Source organism: Eptatretus burgeri, chromosome 5, assembly GCF_056783735.1.
Source record: "Eptatretus burgeri isolate ZD-2024b chromosome 5, Ebu_testis_v1, whole genome shotgun sequence".
In the NCBI taxonomy this organism is placed as follows: domain Eukaryota; kingdom Metazoa; phylum Chordata; class Myxini; order Myxiniformes; family Myxinidae; genus Eptatretus; species Eptatretus burgeri.
Genome location: NC_140965.1, coordinates 123,843,837 through 123,863,741, shown reverse-complemented (window position 1 = coordinate 123,863,741; position 19,905 = coordinate 123,843,837). Strand labels below are relative to the sequence as shown.

The 19,905-nt window shown below is 43.6% G+C and overlaps 1 protein-coding gene across 6 annotated transcripts in view; it reads left to right on the top strand.

Annotated features, from left to right (window-relative positions):
* The window catches only part of BICC1 (BicC family RNA binding protein 1), a 360,705-nt gene that overhangs the window by 134,385 nt on the left and 206,415 nt on the right, over positions 1-19,905 (top strand). For all 6 annotated transcript variants that reach the window (XM_085883538.1, XM_085883536.1, XM_085883537.1 and 3 more), the window contains one exon: positions 4,281-4,350. In XM_085883538.1, coding sequence (XP_085739664.1) covers positions 4,281-4,350 — 70 coding nt within the window. The remainder of the gene's footprint in view (positions 1-4,280; positions 4,351-19,905) is intronic.

Genomic DNA, 19,905 nt, shown 5'->3' with positions numbered 1-19,905 from the left:
ACGACACCAGCTCCAACAGGCGGGCATAAAGATGAAGCGCAGGTACGACCACCGGAGCCAGGTGAGTGAGTACCCACCGGGGGTGAAGATTTGGTTCTTCAACCCCCGGCGGAGGAAGGGGAGATGCCCAAAGCTCACATCACCTTGGCAGGGCCCGGGGGTCGTCCTGGCGCAAATCAATGACGTGGTCCTACATATATATATATATATATATATATATATATATATATATATATATATATATATATATATATATATATATATATATATATATATATATATACACTTCGGCACGGCATGACACAAATAGCATCCCGGGGAAAGTATGAAACTGGACTATTATAACATTCAATACACCTGGTCAGCCTGCAATGGTGGGACAAAGCATTCGTCACCCATTTTGTCCGTGATGTTCGAGTGTGCCTGGGCAGTGTCTGTGCTGTGTCGTGCCATGTGGTGTCCATGTCCATTCCTTGTCCGTGTCATGTCATGTCCATGTCATGCTGTGTGGTGTCCATGCCTAGTCTCTCTTGGAGTAGTATAACTCATTTATCAATTGATACGAAATCCCTTATATATCATCAGTGGAACGAAAAAACAAAACCTCCTAATCTGTCTGTAGTGAACATGCGACCGACCGGTGTTTTCATCTTCACTAACAGCTCCATTGTCGCCATCTTTGTCTGAATCGCTCGCATAAGGATCAAAATGATAAGGCTCTATAATTCCTCCAAAAGCATTTCAATCACTAATTTTGTCTCTTCAAAATCTCACTGATCACTTTCAACATTCTGAGAATCTTTAGTTACGAATGACGGTGGAATCAGTTTCTGAATCTGAACTCGAAATACACTATTTCTCTATTTAAGCCACCATTTGGATCAAGGTGGGTTCAAGGTGTTACCTGCATAGTTCCTACCTGCAGGAGAAAAAACATCACTGGCGAAAATCAACACATTAGGGCTTTTTTCAGCACTTTGTGATTGGGCAAAAAAAACTTAAAATTTTTTTCACTTTAAACTGGACCGTGATTAATGATTTTCATTGGTTTTCAAAAAAGAAAATTGCGTTTGGGTCCCCTTTAACAAACCTGTGAGTCGGACAAAGACCTTTATCATGACATGGGTTTTATCATCCATTGTTGAGCTGTTTAAGTGAAAATAGTCTGAAATAATGGCAAGGACCTGCGGAACCTCCCCGGTAAAAGCCCTTGCTCAAGAGAATGCCCTGTAGTTATTTGGGTGTTGTATAAGGCAAAAGACCGCTGCCTCGATCACTCCGAAAACTAAAAAAAACCCAGATGTGAAGCAAAAACTGCCTATGTGTTTCTTCCTGATGCATAAGTAAGTCGCCCATTTACGTCGAGTCTATTTGTTGAGAACGTTGAGAACGTCGAACGTTGTTGACACATTAGGGGACAGCAGTTGATTTAAGTCACACTCTTCTGATGTAACATCGTTCAAAACTTTTTAAGTGCAGTATACTCCTGCTTATCCGATACCCGAAGTGCGTATCTTTATGAATAAACTGCGTAAATAAATGCATTTGGGTCATTTGTTCACCCTCCCTGTTTTCTTATTGAATACGTACATTGTCACTTGGTCTCTCAGTGATTTGAGTTGCACTAATCATAAAGGGCTTTAGTTAAGGACAGAATCAAGACAATTGGCATCCCCACGGAAAGCACCCCACATCCACCGCCTATCGGCTCCAACCTTATGATGTTTGATGATCCTTTTAACAGTCACTTTGGTTGTTTTACACTGAAAGGAAAACTTATAAGGAGGGCATGGCGATTGTGAATATGACAACACTGAAGATGTCTGGCTTCACATAGCACCAAAAAGGCAGCTTTATGATTTTTCAGGGGACAACTGTGGGTGTAGTCAGGACAGGTGTCCAACCAACTGGTGGAATGGAATGTTATACATGTTCAGACAAACAAGCGTATTATTATGTATATAAAATAATAAAAGTGGGAGTGAGATCTGTAATGTTGCCAGATTATGTGATCTCCAGCTTTTGCTCTGTTCTATTCTTGCATATGGCAGCTTGGTTGACAGGTAGCTCTCATTTCTTGGAGCACAGCTGTGCCACTGATGCTGTGCCCCTCTACCAGTACACTGGTACTCATTTCGCCAACCTCAGAAGGATGACAAGCTGAGTCGACCCCCACCTGGTGTTAATTCAGCAGTCAACAGGGCTCAAACTCAGGACCCTCAGATCCCAAGCCAGCCACCCGAACCACAAAGCCAACATCAGGCTTGGCTTTTGCTCTCGAGCATGCTGACTGGCAGTTCTTCCTCAAATAGCTCTGGAAATTCATCTTCATGGAATATTGCTTAATCAAGCAATACTACTCACCTTGCTTCATTCATGAAGTTGTTACATCTGCCACCAAAGGTGAACGGAGGTTACGTTTTCACCCGTGTCTGTCTGTTCGTGAGCAGGATATCTCAAGACGTTGTGAACGGATTTGGACGAAATTTGGTGGACACGTTGGGTGTCTGACAAGGACGAATTAATTCGATTTTGGTGAAGATCAGGATCCAGATAATATAATTTTAAAAGTGAATCTTTATCATTGGGAGATGGTGTCAAAAACGAGACATATAATATGGCACAATATTTCAAAAAGTTGTGGACGAGTTATGACGAAACTTGGTGGAGGAGATGGTTTTGTGACAAGAAACGGCGATTCGATTTTTGTTCAGGTCCGTATCCAGATCCAGTCTATCAGTGGGATACAACACGTAAACTGTTCAGCCTGGTGGAGGTATGCGCTCTACCGAGTGTCGTTTTAGTTTGGTATGTTTCGGACATCTTCGGAAAACCTGTCACCCTGTTGAAATTCTTTGTAAGTGTTTATAAGTATCAAATTAAAATACCATGTTTAGCAAAAGGGAGGGACACATTTGAAAATGGAATAAATTTGCAACGTGTTTTTTGGTTTATGCCTTGTGTTGGCTTAATGGTTAGGGTGGTGGGCTTGGGATCTAAGAATCCTGAGTTCAAAATCCTGCTCGGCTGTTGAATTAATACCAGGTGGGGTTGACTCTGCCTGTCATCCTTCCGAGGTTGGCAAAAATGAGTGCTTGAAGCTTGCTGGTATCCTGTGTCAGAGTGGCCACCCATCTAGGATTGTGCCCAATAGTCCAGAAGATTGCTTCGGAAGCACCAACGCTCTGCACATAGTATGGTCCCGATGGATGGATGGATGGATGGATGGATGGATGTTTGATTCAGGTTATGAAACAGTCTGTGGAATTTCTTTCAGGAATTGCAAACTGAAAATTGCGATGTGGATAAATGAGCAGATAGTATTTGTTGTTGAGAAGAGTTTTGCTGAAGGGACACTCTAATTTTGGCAACAAGCGATTTCAAGAGACATTTGAAGTTTGTGAAGCTCCATCAAGGAAAGTGATTAACAGATGTGCCACACTTCCGTGAAACAGCCAGTGTGAAGTGTTAAATTCCAACAGGGATGCTAGGGACTGCATGAAGGCAGGAAAATATGGAAAGGGTGTGACAAGCAATCAATGCAGGCCCACAAAACTCAGTCTGCTGTTTGTCGCAATGGGTCGGCATGAGCATAATAAGTATCCATCGAATGTCAAAGGATGAACTGCCTACTCATCTCTCTAATATCCGGCTCGTTTAGTGTAGTGAGTGCACTGCAGTCCAGTTCAGTGTAGTTCAATAGAGTGTATTTATAAAACCAAGTGAATATTTCATTTTGAAACGCGTCATGTCCTATCGTTTATAATGCATTTGAGTACTCGTCTGTTCAAAAACATTATTCACAATGTGATACAAATCGGCATAAACAAGTGATGTTTCATGAAGCATGCCATTTAAGTTGGAAATTCTCTGATACAATGTATGATTGAGAGCAAAGATAGTCTTGAAGCAACAGTGGTCAGAATGGAAGGTATTTCAGTTATAATCTTGAATTACACGGATTTTGTTGATCATAAGCAAACATGTTTATTTTATGTAACATTGTCAATCAAATTGTTTCATTATTTCTAGGCACTATCACTGCCTCGCTGTAATGAAGTTGTGAAACTTATATTTGACGCTTCGAAATTCATTAGTTATGGAGAGTGAAGGTTATTTATTTATTACAGAATTTTACAACTTGAGACAGTTATTTTAATAATAATTACACCTCACAAAATCCTAATGAAGCTTGCTATAAACAATTTTGCAAACGTAAATAAATATATTGCTTAGAATTCATTACATAACTGCAACAGTGAATTTGTTTTCTTTTCTAGATAATGTTTGAAACGAACACTGATATAACATGGCCATCGAAGATGAAGATTGGTGCCAAGTCCAGGAAAGGTATGACTACCTCTTAAATGGCCGTGTGTTTCACCCAATGTTGAGGTATGCAGTTTGGTGGAGTGGAAATGAAAAATCAAAACCGTTTGCTTAACTGAAGAAGTTGAAAATAGATAAACTCAAGAGTACACATGAATGAATGCATTAAATCAATTGTTTTTTTGCCTTGCAAGCCAGTACAGTATAACAGTCACGACTCTCCACACGTCGTTGCAGAGATTGATGTCACACATTTGCTGTGTTGGGATGATTTACACCAATCATAATGCAAACATTTATTTTCTACAAATTTATTTGTAATATTGGTGATATATTTACTTGAAATTTATTTGTAATATTGTTGATATTATATTTATTTGTAATATTGGTGATATTATATTTATTTGAAATTTATTTGTAATATTGGTGATATTATATTTATTTGAAATATATTTGTAATATTGGTGATGTTATATTTATTTGAAATTTATTTGTAATATTGGTGATATTATATTTATTTAAAATTTATTTGTAATATTGCTGATATTATATTTATTTGAAATTTATTTGTAATATTGGTGATGTTATATGTATTTGAAATTTATTTGTAATATTGGTGATATTATATTTATTTGAAATTTATTTGTAATATTGGTGATATTTTATTTATTTGAAATTTATTTGTAATATTGGTGATATTATATTTATTTAAAATTTATTTGTAATATTGGTGATGTTATATGTATTTGAAATTTATTTGTAATGGAAGATCCAAGTGGTATAAATGGTCAAGAGTCTAAGCTGTCGAATCTGTCTGAAGAGTGTAAGGTGTCTAAATGGTGTTAAGGTCTAAAGGGTCTTCAGGGTCCTTTGGGGTCTTCAGGGCTTTTTTGGGTCATTGGGTATTTTGGGTATTTGGGGTCTTGGTGGTCTTCAGGGTCTTTTTGGGTATTTGGGTCTTTTGGGACTTTTAGTTATTTGGGGTCTTCATGGTCTTTTTGGGTCTTTGGGGTCTTTTGGGTCCTCAGGGACTTTCGGGTCTTCAGGGTCTTTTGGGGTCTTTAGTGACTTTTGGGTGTTTGAGGTCTTTGGGGTCTTCTGGGACTTTTGGATCTTCAGGGACTTTTGGGTCTTTGGGGTCTTCAGGGTCTTTTTGGGTCCTCATGGTCTTTTGGGACTTCGGGGTCTTTTAGGTCTTCTGATCAGGCCATATCATTGTCAGGTCAGGTCAGATTAGATCTGTGACTTGCTACAGGTACCATGTAAACCTGTACTAACCTGTTCCATGGTCGGGTTGTCGGCGACTAAACCGTCTCCCCCACCAGGTTTGTTGGTGAGGAGGGTGTATGATATGGACACCCAGCAGGATGAACAACAAAACCTGTCAAAAGGGTGGAGGAGCACCTTGTGAGCCACCGGCCATCCATATCTAGTGCCCAACTGTGCCTGCAGTTGGGTTACTTTTTATTAGGAGGTTGGTGGCAGGATTTGCACTCCGGCCACCATAAACCCTTCATTCCGTAAAACATTCCAACAGCAAAAAAAAAAACTGACAATCCACTCCGTGGGAGTACTTCCTGTGCAGCTTCCCTTCACAGGACAGCTCACCGGATGACGGGATTGGGGCAAAGCCTTCGGGACCCCACTCTTTGATAATAGGAAGGAAACGACAGGGAAACATTCCCGGGTCAGATTGCAGTCGTGTGTGTCAAGTGGTGCTGAGGTATCGTCCACCAGATGGCGGTCTCCTGGGTTAACCTGATGCAGTCCCTTCGGGTGGGTGCTTGGAATATCCTATCCCAAAGAGAGGATGATCACCTGTCTCTGTTATCATCTGAGCTCAAGCGTTTGGACATCAGTATTGCAGCTCTCTCTGAGGTTCGGAGACCGGATTGCGGCGAGATAATGGTGGGTGGTTACACCTACTATTGGTCTGGTCGCTCTGATGGTTACCATGCACAAGGAGTTGCTGTAGCTGTGTCCAATAAGCTGATTCCAATGATAACTGAGGTAACACCGGTCAACGAGCGTGTTATGAGACTAAGGATTCGTCACTCCTTGGGTGTCATTTCCCTGGTCTCTGTATATGCTCCGACTGAGGCGAGTGATCTCACCGTGAAGGATGCATTCTACTTCTTCTCTTGCCCCTCTTCTTCTTCCTGTAACTTTTGTCAAGCTACCAGCTTCTTATGTGTTTGCCGATCCAAATTCAGCAAACACCGACACGATTCTCCTCCACCTTTCCTTTTCCTCATCAAACGTCATCTTTATCAAAAAATAAAAAATACAAAAATTAAAAAATGGTCTCTTAAAACGTTTCAACTTCCACTTTCACAAGTGTGGCTCTCTGTGTTGTATCATAATTTACCACTCTTCTTCTTCTTGTTCTTCAAAAGACTGTTTCCAATTCGACCTTTCCTTCTTCCCCGGTCTAAAACGTCACACTGTTACAACGTTTCTTTTCTCCATTCTCTTCATTCTCCTTCATTGTATCCCTTATGTAATGTCTTTCATCGCATCTCTGACTTAAAAAAATTTAAATCCCAGTTTAAAATACATGTTTGTACTCCATCAATCATCCTTTTTTTCAACTTCAGTGCCAATTCACCCCACCTACCTAAATCTACCTCCTCCTAACCCCTCACCTGTTATACCCTCTCCTTACCCCTCCCATCTTGCCCCTCATCCTACCTCCGCTCTTGGCACCTCTTCACTGTCTTCTGCTTCAGTATCAGCTCCAACTAAGTTGTCCCAAAGTTTGTGGTGTTCCAACATGTGTGGGCTCCATTCTAACCAAACAGATATCTCACTCTCTCAATCAGTACACTCATCATCATCACAAACATGCTCCTTCCTTCCTCTCAGCACACCTCCCCTTTTCCAAACCGCTCAATTCTTGTACCTCCCTCACCCACCACCTTCTTCACCATATCTCCATCAATTCTCATCCTTCCCCTCTCTCCACCTCTCCCATCGCCCTCCTGCACCTTTTCCGTGCTTGCTCTCATCGTCTCCCCTTCCTCTCAAAGCAACCTTCACACTCTTCCCCCTCCAAGCTTTCCTCTCACCTCTCTCAAAAACTCTCCCCTCACTCCCCCTTCACAAAGCCCCCCCATCATATCCACAAAGCTGCCTCCTTCCCCCAACCTCTCTCGTGCATCTCATCACTCCACCTCCTCCAATCTTCAACTGCCCTCTGCCCCTCGCTCATTACTCTCCACTGTGCCTCAACCCATTACCACCGAGCCTTTTCTCCTCCTCATCCGGCCCTCTCCCCGAGCTCTTCTGCAATCTTCCACACTCTTTCAATAACTCTCCTCACCTCCTGCCCTCCTCCCTCGTCATACCCCCCTCCCTCCGCCACACGCAAAACCTCCTCACCTCCCTCTTCCTTTGCAGTGTGGACCTCAAACATCTGGGGCCTTCACTCAAAACTGACAGATCTTTCCATAGAGGTTGCCACTGACAAGCCAGACATAATCTGCTTAACAGAAACTTTGCTCCTTCAAGACGTCTTTGACTCCGTAGTATCTCTCCCTGGTTACTCCCTCCTCTGATATGACAGACCTGAACCTCGTCCTGGTGGAGGAGTCGCTCTGTTCATCAAATACTCTATTCCTCACTCACCATGCAATGCCCTCTCTCCCCCACACCAGGAATACCTTTGGCTATGGCTTCCCCTCCACTCCCACCTCTTGTTTATATGTGTGCTTTACCGCCCATCAAACAGTGATGACACCATTTACATCTCGCTCTCCAAAAACATGGATCAACTTCTCCCCTCTCATCTGAACTCTCTCTTCCTCAAATGTGGTGACTTTTTTTTTGTATACCTTGTCGAGGCTCGTACGAGAGCTAACACACAATGCATAGAAGGGGGGGGGGGCATGAGACAAGAGGGGTGGGAGTGGGACTTCAATTGTCATCATGCCAGTTGGCTGGGTGTGGGTACCTCCATCACCTGCCATGGCACTTCAGCAAAATACTTCTGCGTGAGGTAAATTAAAATAAAGCGTGAGATAAATGGTCTACCCTGTGAGAATGTAGAGTGTGTGTATGCATGGCTTGGCTTTGGCCCGATTTACTGAGCTCGCTCCGTCCACCCAAACCTTCGGCTCCCCAGATCTGATCCGCCAAAGTGAGTGCCACCGTTTGAGCTCTGACCATTCTTTTGCAAAGCACCATGAAGCAAGCACAGTATGACCCCTGAAGCGTGTACCAATGCAGGACCAAAGCCAAGAACCACACCACCAGCCGCTGCCTGCGGCATCTGTTATTGTCGTTTAGCGAGGGCGTCTAGATCCACCTAAATGTGGATCACAAACGTCCCTTGGTGTGAGTACGCCTGCCGATTGGTGCATTCCCGCTCTGTCAAGGGTTAGTCCCACTTACGCAAGATTACCTGCACAACTGAGACTCGTTTTGTCTCCCAACCGCAGCACACAACAGGTCCTCCTTGATTACATGGGTTCATGCTCAGGACCCATTACAGGGGTGGGGTGAATTCTGGGAGCTCTTAATTGCTTGTGCAAGTGAACAGAGCAATTATTTAGCAACAGGATGCGATGAAATGGCCAGTTCACGCCTGTTGTCATGAAGTTTGGATAAAGTCAGGAGAATGGAGGTGCTTGTCATTGTGTCCTGTGTTACCTTCCCCACGCTTTCAAGTCGTGGCAGCATCTGTGGGGGGCGGAGATGAGGGGGATGATGGAGGAAGGTGGGTAATTCGTGTGTTGTGGAGGCGACGTTGTGGTTAGCGGGTTGTGAAACTTTTGAGTCTTGTGGCGATGAATGGCGTGTATTATTATATTAATACGCTAAGCCATATTTTCTGGACATATCTCCTCCGAAACTGCCAGACGGATTGTCGCCACTTTCGGCATGGGGGTGCTCTATGGTCTAATGTGCAGCATCGGCTCTGTGAGATCGCGCCAGACAGGTTTGGGAATTTTTGGCGATTTTCTAATTTTTACATTCGTTTGCATGGCGACGTGTGACATCACAGCTGAGAGGCGTAATGATGTCATGACATCATTGGTCATTCGCTGACGTCATTACGTCTGTCGTCAACAGACCGTCACTCCTGAGAGGTGTAATGCCACTTCTCGAAAACAGCGTCTGCAATGTAAAACCCTCTTCTGCACATGCTGACTCCCTCAGAAGGCGCATTTGACACAATAAATGTGACAAGAAACATTGTATATAAAGAAATTCTATAAATCACATTGTGAACACTGGATATATTGACATCCCAAGGAACACTCACTTTAGAAACTTCGCGCGGAGCGCGGGTTTGGCGAGTAATGTCTTAATGCAATGAAAACAAGAAAAAGAGCAATCAGAAATTGCAGACCCTCGCCAGGACTTGTTTTGTTTGGCGTTTGTGTACTGGTGTGTTTCATAATTAATAAGAGACATAATTAGAACTGTCACTTTATAACTGCTGGCAGTGATGACCGGGTACCAAAACGTCCCGCTTTGATCGGACACCTCATCCTAACGTATGACGTTTTTTAATTTTTCAATTGAATTCAGAATGGGATTAAAATAAATTGAATTCAAATCAAATGGAAGACCAAATGGGAACAGTCCTGCATTGGAATAATCAGAAGGAGCCCAAACAAGCAAACATAAAAGATGAAATCATCAGGAGGAACCTGGATAGGATATGCATTTCAGATTTTTTTTTTTGTTTTGTTTTGTTTTTCTACCCTCAAACCCATCAAAACACAGCCAAGTGAGCCTTATTCCAAAAAATAAATTAAAAAACCCAGAACAAAAAAAAATAACTCTGGCTGCCAGACCAAGTGTCCAATCAAGTTGAAATTTAAAACATTTATCCCACATCTCTACGAGATCACAATTGTGAAATTTCATGTCGATCGATTAAGTGGTTGCAGAGAAAACATTATTCAATATTTTTCTTAAATTCAATATGGCTGCCAATCCATGTGACATCAATTATTCCTTAACCTTGTACGTGCATGCCTTGGGGAACATGTGTGAAGTATGTCCTCTTAGTCCAGCCATTCTGGAGAAGAAGATTTTTTTTATATGTTTTAGGGTAAGTCCAATATGGTTGCCAAACCTTGTGACCGAAGACGTCATGTGTGAACCTTTTGTTTCTCATGGATAGGCAGTCATACATGTAAATTTTCGCCTCAATTTGTTCAGCCATTTCGGAGAAGATTTTTGAAGGTAAAAAAATAAAACAATCACGGGACCGATGACGTCATCAAAAAAAATGTGGACCATTTCATCCCTAGATGACCCTCAGAAATTTTTATACTGTCCGAATGTGTCTGAATACATACTGTCCGAATACAAAAAAAAATCATACATACATTCTACATATGCAATCATGATGTTATAATGAAGGCACCTATGATGTCATAAAAAAATCACACTCATTCCCCATGACTACTTGGTATGTCCCAAGTTTCAATTTTTTTCTTTGGTGCGGTTTCAAAGATAGTCATCCAAAGTTTTTCCATTTTTCCAACATGGCTGCCACACCACGTGACCTATGACGTCATAATTATCATAACACCATTCCACATGAGTCACGCACCAATGGTGAAAATTTAGTCTCAATCCGACAAGTGGTTGCAGAGAAAAACACGAAAGTTCTGTGTGGACAAACAAACAGACAAATAAATGAAGAATCGTGCTAAGCACGACACTTGTCGAATTAGTTGACCTTTCCGTGTGGTGGTCCAAGCTGTAATGTCATGGAATGTGCGGTGTTTATTTGTTCGTTCATTAATAAAATTACGAGGCCTGTTGCCTTCATTCTGATCGTAGATAATATTTGAAAATACCTAGGATCATTGCTTTTCAACCAGCTTTACGATCCCGTTATCAGATTTGAAATATCTTGTAAAATAAAAACGTATATTTTATATGTGCGACTTTCATGTTTTGGGTGACCCTGACCTTGATGTTGGGTAAATTCCGATCAAACTTTGTACACATGTTAATATTACATGCATAAATAGACAGTATAATTTTCAATTTAATAACTGCAAAACTCTTTGAGAAATAGCCGTGTGTAATTCATAAAATTCCCCATTGGTTTATAATGGGCGATAATAGAAATTGATGCAGAATCCAGATCCTGATATTGAACATCACCAAAAGTCACATATCCTTATGCACTGTGGATTTCTATCAGCTGTTAAAATTTCATCCAAATCGGTTAAGAATTGTGACCTGTAGAACGAATAGAATTTTTTTTTATATCACGCCAATAGCTGAAAACTTTGACGTCATACGCTTGCGAAAACTGTGCATAATTTGTACTAACATGCATTTTAAAACATTTACATATTCCATTGAAGTTTGTTTTGGCGTCGACAGGAAGTCGCTACGACTTCTGGTCACTCAGTTATGTCCAAAGAATGTGTTTTCACATTGTGTGACGTCACGTCGTGACGTTTAGTCCGATTAAGATGGGTTTGGACGCGGACCGTCTCAGGTGGATTGCCTATCAGGTGTAAAAATTTAAGAACGACTGGTCCAGCCATTTGGGCTGTAGAGGACCAGACAAACAAACAAACTAACCAACAAACAAACGGAACAGACCAACATACTTGACAAAATCGAAGATTTCTCCAAGTAACAAGAAGATGACATCGTCGTGCAGAGCACGACACTTACAAAATGCATAAAACAAATTTGACCTCAAAAATAATTGGTGTTTGAATTCAATGACCAAATATGCAATTCCTCTTCAAATTTCAATTCAATTGGATGAAAATTGTCAATTTTAGAAATTCAGCCTATATTGTCCTTTTGGCCTATGTAGAACTCAAAAATTATTTGGTGGTTGAATTCAGTGACCTGAAATATAAATCGTCTCTAAATTTGCCCTGTGAAGGGCAGCTCTGCAGGAGGTACTCCCATGGAGTGGGCTTTCAGTTTTCTTTGCGTTTTTTTTAACGTGTTTAGTGGAATTACGGTTATGCGGTGGCTGAAGTGCAAGTCCTGCCACGAACATCCGAGAAAAAGGTAAGGTGACGCAACTGCAGGAGGATGTCCACAGAAGTAGTTGGGCAAAAGTTATGGATGGTCATTGGGGAGATCCTCTCTCCTTTGACAGGTTTTGTTTTTAATCCTGCTCGGTATCCATATCCATACACCCTCCTTCCCGGGAAACTTTGTGGGGGAGACGGTTTAGTCATCAACAACCCAACCATGAGACAGGTTAGTGCAGGTTTACATGGTACCTGTAGCAAGTCACAGATCTAATCTGGCCTGACCTGACAATAACCTCACATGGTGGTCTTCTGTAAAGCATATTCCAGCCTGTGAATGGAGAATTGACCGGCATTTCTATTCCCTCGTGTTCATGTTAAATGGTGGTACTCAATATCACTTTCTTGCGAAGCTGGTCAAAGTGTTGCTCACGATCTTTGCTGTTCCTTTGGTCGTGTCTTTCCACCTGATCAATGACATTCTATTGGGGGACCGCACTGCTTTCACTGTTGAGAACTATGAAGCAGTTGCTGTGGTAAAATACCACCAGAAAGCTAAACAAACAACTGCTCTAAAGGTGGAGGTAATTATGCACATGCAGCATGCTACCACCATGGGGAAACAAAAATCCTCCAAGCACAACAAGGTTATGACAGAGAAAATCAGCAAGGCTGCAGCAGAAGTATGATTTGGCTCTGAAGCAACAGGCAGCCATAAACGTCAATACCTTGATTGAAAAATCCAAGTGACAAGCGTCAACATGCAAGCAAGCACTAAAATGTAAGTCGGCAGGATGCAAGCTATCAACCCCAACAGCTGAAACCTCAACAGTCTGCAATCTCAAAGATAGCATGACCACCACAATGTTGTGAACACATCACTTTACTTACCACCACTTCTCATCTGACTGCTCTGATGAAATGCCAGTATTGGCATTTCAATAATGCTGACTGGACTGGCTTACAAAACTTCTTTTCTGACTTTCCCTGGAAAGACCACTGCCTCTCCTCAGGCGATGCCTCCATGTCCGCTGAATGTATAGCTGAGATTATTGTTGCAGGAATGGAGGCTTTTATCCCCTTTTCTTTCATGTCTATCTCTCCGACCAATTCTTGATTCAATAATTCCTGCTCTGCGGCCATTCGTGTAAGGGATGCCGCATATTGGAAATGGAAAAACTCCTCTTCCTACGACTCGCATTATGCTTTCATATCTGCCAGAAATCATTGCAAACAAGTTATTTGTGAGGCCAAGCATTCCTTGATTCAAAAGAAATGTAACAACCTCTCATGTTCTTCCAATAATCAATCTTTCTGGTCCTCAGGTAAAAGTATCTCCAATCTTCTGACAAAGTGGAGAGCTTGCTGTCACACCTCGACTCAGATTCTGCAACCGGTCCAGACGGAATCAGCCCACGTATCCTAAAAACCTGCTCCTCTGCTCTTGCTCACCCTCTGTCTGTTCTATTCACCCTCTCATTTGCTCAAGGTCATCTGCCATCTGCTTGGAAATCAGCAAACATTACTGCACCTGCATAAAAAGGTGCAAAAATAGATCCCTGCAATTACAGACCAATCAGCCTTCTCCCAATCATCAGCAAGGTTATGGAATCCATCATCGCTTCAGACATTAAATCTTTCTTCTCCAATGGCTTGATTTCCAATCATCAATTTTGTTTCAGACCAAGTCACTCTACCCTGGATACGCTGCTTCTACTCTCCCAACAATAGATGGAGGTCCTCAATACCAGACATGAAATCAGAGCCATATCCCAAGTCATATCGCCTGCTTTTGACGAGGTCTGGCACCCTGCCCTGCTCACCAAACTCTCCTCCTATGGTATCCATGGCCATCTCCTCTCATGGCTTGCAGACTTCCTCTCCTGTCACAGTCAACGTGTGGCCCAAATTGGAGTTCTTTCATCCGCTCTTCCTGTCCAGGCCAGAGTTCCTCAAGGTAGCGTTCTGGGCCCTGTTCTTTTTCTGGTTTTCATCAATCATCTCTCTGACTCTCTGGAAAATCCTCTTTATCTCCTGGCTGATGACGTCACCCTCTGTATACCATCTGTCATCCCTCAGAACGGCAAGCAGCAGCTTCTTCGCTCACTGCAGATCTGGGTAAAATCACAAACTGGTCCAACACGTGGAACATGTCTTTCAATCCGGACAAATCTCACACTCTCACTTTGTCTCTCTGACAGGACCGTTTGGAAAACCCTCCCCCATCTACTTTCTCAACAATTCTCTGGAAGAAGTCCTTTCTTTCAAGCTTCTGGGTCTCACTATCTGCCATGATCTTTCCTGGGAAAGCCACATTTCCAACCTGGCCTCCCAAGCCAGTCGCCGACTGGGAATCCTCCATCGTGAAAAGTCCTTCCTCGGCTCACCTGAGCTCTTGACCACGTACAAAGGTTTCATCTGTATCCTGATGGAGTACTGCTCTCCCCTCAGGGCTGGTTCTCCTGCCTCCCACCTTTCTCGGCTTCACGCTGTGGAAACCAAGGCATTTCGGATCATTGGCATCTCCTGCGATGAGGCTGTCTTTGGGCCTCTCACTCTCTCGCTGCAGGCTGGTCGGTGGTCTTTCTGTCTTCTACCGTCTCCTCTCCAGTCTCGCCCCCCCCCCCTGCTCTGTCTGCGATTTGTCCCCACCATATTTCCGCAGGGTGCTCAACGACCGCCAACAACCCCCTTCTGGTAAAACTACCAAAATCATGAATCACTGCTCACCTTCACTCTTTCATTCCTCTTTTTCCCCACCTTTGGAATAAACTTCCTCACTCTGTTCAATTACATTCTTCCCCCCAGGCCTTCAAATCAGCTGTTCACCACCACCTCTTATCGTCCCCCATCCAAATCCTCGATCTTTTTTACCCCCTTTAATCCACCCCAAACCCACCTCCTTAAAAAATTCGCTGCTTTCCTTCCTGAAAGTCCCTGCAGTGTCCATCTTGTATACCCCATGTTCCCCACCCCATCCCTCTCCCTTCCACAGATCTCCTAATGTCTCTGTTCCCCACTGTTTTGTTCTTCCCACTCCCGCCTCTCTTGTCTCATGCCCCCCTTGCTGTGTGTTGTGTATTAGCTCTCATTTGAACCTCGACAACGTATACAAAAAAAGAAATAAAATCAAACAAAACAAACAAAAAAACACTTCTGCCACTTTGCTTTTTTTCTGCCACTTTGCTTTTTTTCTGCCACTTTTCCTTTGCTTTTCCATTCCATTGATACTATCGCTGTCTCACCGACCAATAAAGCAACTCTTTTTGGTTCTCTTTTCTCCTGTAACTCCGAAGTGGATGACTCGAATATTCCATCTCCCTCTGTTGCTCCCCTCACCAATCCTATGTCCCTCCCGATAATCTCTTTTCATGCAGTCAAAAAATACTCCTCTCTCTGGACAGAAGCAAGGCCTGTAGGCAAGATGGTATTCCTCCCCGTGTTTTGAATGTACATATGTGCTTCAGAACTTTCACCCGTGCTTGCCTATTTGTTTCGTTTTTGTTTAAAAACCCAAACTTTTCCTCTTATCTGGAAACATGCCTTAGTACAGCCTATTTTAAAGAAGGGTGTTCGTTCAAACCCTTCTAACTAAAGTCCTATTGCTCAGACTTTGAATGTTTCCAAAGTCTTTAAATGTCGTCACAACTCCCATTTTCTCAAGCATCTTGGATCTCACAGTCTTTTATCTGACCACCAATTCGGCTTTGGCAAGGCAAAATCTACAGGTGACATCCTTTCTTACATTACGAATGTCTGGGCCTTTTCTTTGAGAGACTTTGTTGGATACCTTGATATCTCAAAAGCCTTTGACAGAATTTGGCATCGTATACATTGTCTTTTTTTTGTATACATTGTCGAGGCTCGTGTGAGAGCTAACACAAAACACACAGCAAAGGGTGGGGGGGGGAGCATGAGAAAAGAGGGGCGGGAGAGGGAAGGACAAAACAGTGGGGAACAGAGACATTCGGAGATCTGTGTAAGGGAGAGGGATGGGGCGAGAAACATGGGGTATTCAAGATGGACATTGCAGGGACTTTCAGGAAGGAAAGCAGGGAATTTTAAGGAGGTGGGGTGGATAAACAGGGGTAGAAAATATTGAGGTTTTGGATGGGGGGAGATTTGGTGGTGGTGAACAACTGTTTTGTAGGCCTGGGGGGAAGAATGGGAAAGAATAGAGTGAAGAAGTTTATTCCAAAGGCGGGAAAAAAGAGGAATGAAAGAGTGAAGGTGAGCAGTGATTCGTGATTTTGGTAGTTTTACCAGAACAGGGTTGTTGGCAGATCTTGAGCACCCTGCGGAAATATGGTGGGGAAAATTCGCAGACAAAGTAGGGGGCAAGACCGGAGAGGAGATGGTGGAAGACAGAAAGACCACCGACCTGCCTGTGGTGAGAAAGTGAGAGGCCCAAAGACCCAGCCTCATCAAGGGAGATACCAATGATCCTAAATGCCCTGGTTTTCACAGCGTTAAGCCGAGAAAAGTGAGAGGTAGGAGCACCAGCGCGCGGGAGAATAGTACTCCATCAGGCTGTGGACAAAAGCTTTGAACGTGGTCAGGAGCTCAGGTGGGCCGAGGAAGGACTTTGCATGATGGAGGATTCCCAGTCCGCGACTGGCTTTGGAGGCCAGGTTGGAGATGTGGCTTTCCCAGGAAAGATCATGGCAGATAGTGAGACCCAGAAGCTTGAAAGAAAGGACTTCTTCCAGAGAATTGTTGAGAAAGTAGATGGGGGTGGGGGGTTATAAATGGTCCTTTCGAGAGACATCGTGAGAGTGTGAGATTTGTCAGGATTAATAGACATGTTCCACATGTTGAACCAGTTTGTGATTTTATCCAGATCTGCAGAGAGCGAAGAAGCTGCGGCTTGCCCGTCTGAGGGATGACAGATGTAGGACAGAGGGTGCAGTCAGCATCAAAGGGATAAAGAGGATTTTCTGGAGAATCAAGAGAGATCATTGATGAAAACCAGAAAAAGAACAGGGCCCAGAACGCTGCCTTGAGTAACTCTAGCCTGGACAGGAAGGGGGATGAGAGAACTGCATTTAGGGCCACACCTTGACTGCGACAGGAGGGGAAGTCTGTGAGCCATGATTGGAGATGGCCTTGGATACCATAGGAAGAGTTTTGTGAGCAGGGTGGGGTGCCAGACTGCGTCAAAAGGATGCGATATGGCTCTAATTTCATGTCTGGCATTGGGTCCCTCCATCCCTTGTTCGGAAAGCAGAAGCAGCATATCCAGTGTAGAGTGACCTGGTCTGAAACCAAATTGATGATCGGAAATCAAGCCATTGGAGAAGAGGAAGGATTTAATGTCTGAATCGAGGATGGATTCCATAACCTTGCTGATGATTGGGAGAAGGCTGATTGGTCTGTAGTTGCAGGTATCTGTTTTTGCACCATTTTTGTGCAGGGCAGTAATGTTTGCTGATTTCCAAGCAGATGGCAGATGACTTTGAGCAAATGAGAGGGTGAATAAAACAGAGAGAGGGTGAGCAAGAGCAGAGGAGCAGGTTTTTAGGACATGTGGGCTGATGCCCTCTGGACCGGCTGCAGAATCTGAGTTGTGGTTTGACATCAAGCTCTCCACTTTGTCAGAAGAAAAGGACACAGAGTCCTGGGACAGTTGGGTGTGACTGGGTAAGGTGGGTACAGAAAGTGATGGGTTTTGGACACAAGATTTTGATGCAAACACCGAGTTTAAACACTCAGTCTTTTCATGTGCGGTGTCAGCAGTGTGGCCATTTGAGGTAAGGGAGGGGATGGAGGGGGAACATACACCAGAAACATCTGGCTCTCCTGAGGGTAGACACCCACTTGTTCCGAGCTTTATGGAAGGAACTGAGATTACCCTCAGTTGGGTTTGCTTTACATGAAGCGAAGGCAAATTATTTCAGGACAACTACCTCACCACAAGCTTCAGTGAAACAAGGGCGGGAGGAAGGGTAGGACAACTGAAGAGGAGAGGGGAGAAATCTGTGAATGAGGGAGAGCAAGTTTCTTTGATAGAATTCCCAGGAAGAGTTGATGTTGGAGAAAGTAGCGATGGGAAACCACTATTGAAGTTTGATGGCTGCTTGGGGACCCTGCCAGTCAGCCTGAGTGAAATGCAGACTTGACTTTGCTGAGGTGGTTCTCTAATAACAGTCAGAGAGATGTTTACTTTGACAAGCACCTAGTCAGAAGAACCGATTGGAGCGGAGGAAGAACAGCAGATATTTTCAGGGAAATTTGTCAAAATCAGTTCCAGAAGAAATGGAGTATCATTGCTTGAGGTCCGGGTCGGGAAATTGACAGATTGAGTCAGTCCCAATGAGTCGCAGAAGTCTTTTGCTGAAATGCCATGGCAGGTGAGAGAGGTACCCACACCCATCCAACTGGCATGATAACAATTAAAGTCACCATATATGAGGAAGAGAGAGTTGGGATGAGAGGATAGAAGTTGGTCCATGTTTTTGGATAGTGAGGTGTAAATGGAGTCATCACTGTTTGGTGGATGGTACAGTACACATATAAATATGAGGTGGGAGTGGAGCAAAAGCCATAGCTAGAGGTATTCCTGGGGGTGTAGGAGAGTGAGGGTAGTGCACAGAGAGTGAGGAATAGAGTCTTTGATGAAGAGAGCAACCCCTCCACCAGGATGAGGCTCAGGTCTGTCATACCGGCAGAGGGAGTAATCTCGGAGACATACTTGGGGGTCAGGGACGTCTTGAGGGAGGAAAGTTTCTGTTTGGCAGATTATGTCTGGTTTGTCAGTAGCAACTGTATGAAAAGATCTGTCAAGTTTGTGTGAAGGCCCTGGATATTTGAGGTGCACACTGTTAATTAAGTGAGGGGAGGAGGCTTTGGGTGCAAGGGGTGGGAGCGGAGGGGGGGGACAATGGAGGAGGGATGGAGGTAAGGAGAGTTGTTGAAAGAGTGTGGGAGATTGCAAAAGAGCTTGGGGCGGGAGCCGGATGAGGAGAAGAAAAGGCTCTGTGGTGCTGGGTTGAGGTACATTGGGGAGTTATAAGAGAGGGGGGCAGAAGGCAGTTGAGGATTTGAGGAGGTGGAGTGATGAGATGGAGGTGAGAGGGCAGGGGAAGGAGCCAGCTTTGTGGTTGCGAGGGGGGCAACTTTGAGAAGGGTGAGTGGGGAGAGTTGATGGAGAAAGGTGAAGGGGAGTTTTTGAGAAATGTTAGAGGGAAGCTTGGAGGAGGAAGAGTGTGATGCTTGCTTTGAGAGGGAGTGGTGAGAGGGGTGAATTGGCACTGACGTTGGAAAAAAATTACAATTGAAGGAAAGCGAACAAGCATAGCAAACAGTTTTTTTTTTACATTTTAGGTCAGAAATGTGATTAAAGACATTTCTTGAAGGAAGCTTTAATGGCGAATTAAGAGAATGGAGAGAAGAAACGTTGTCACAGTTGGACTGTTTGGACAAGGTATGAAGGAAAGGTCGAATTTAGAGCAGTCTTTTGTGTGCTGTATCACGTGATTGGGTTTTCGTATATCATGACTCGCTCGCTAGGAGTGGCAGGAATGTACTTCCGGTCGCGCAATAAAGCGGAGTTGATGCTGGCATGCTTGCTTCTCGTGTTCCACTGCACCTCGTACACCCT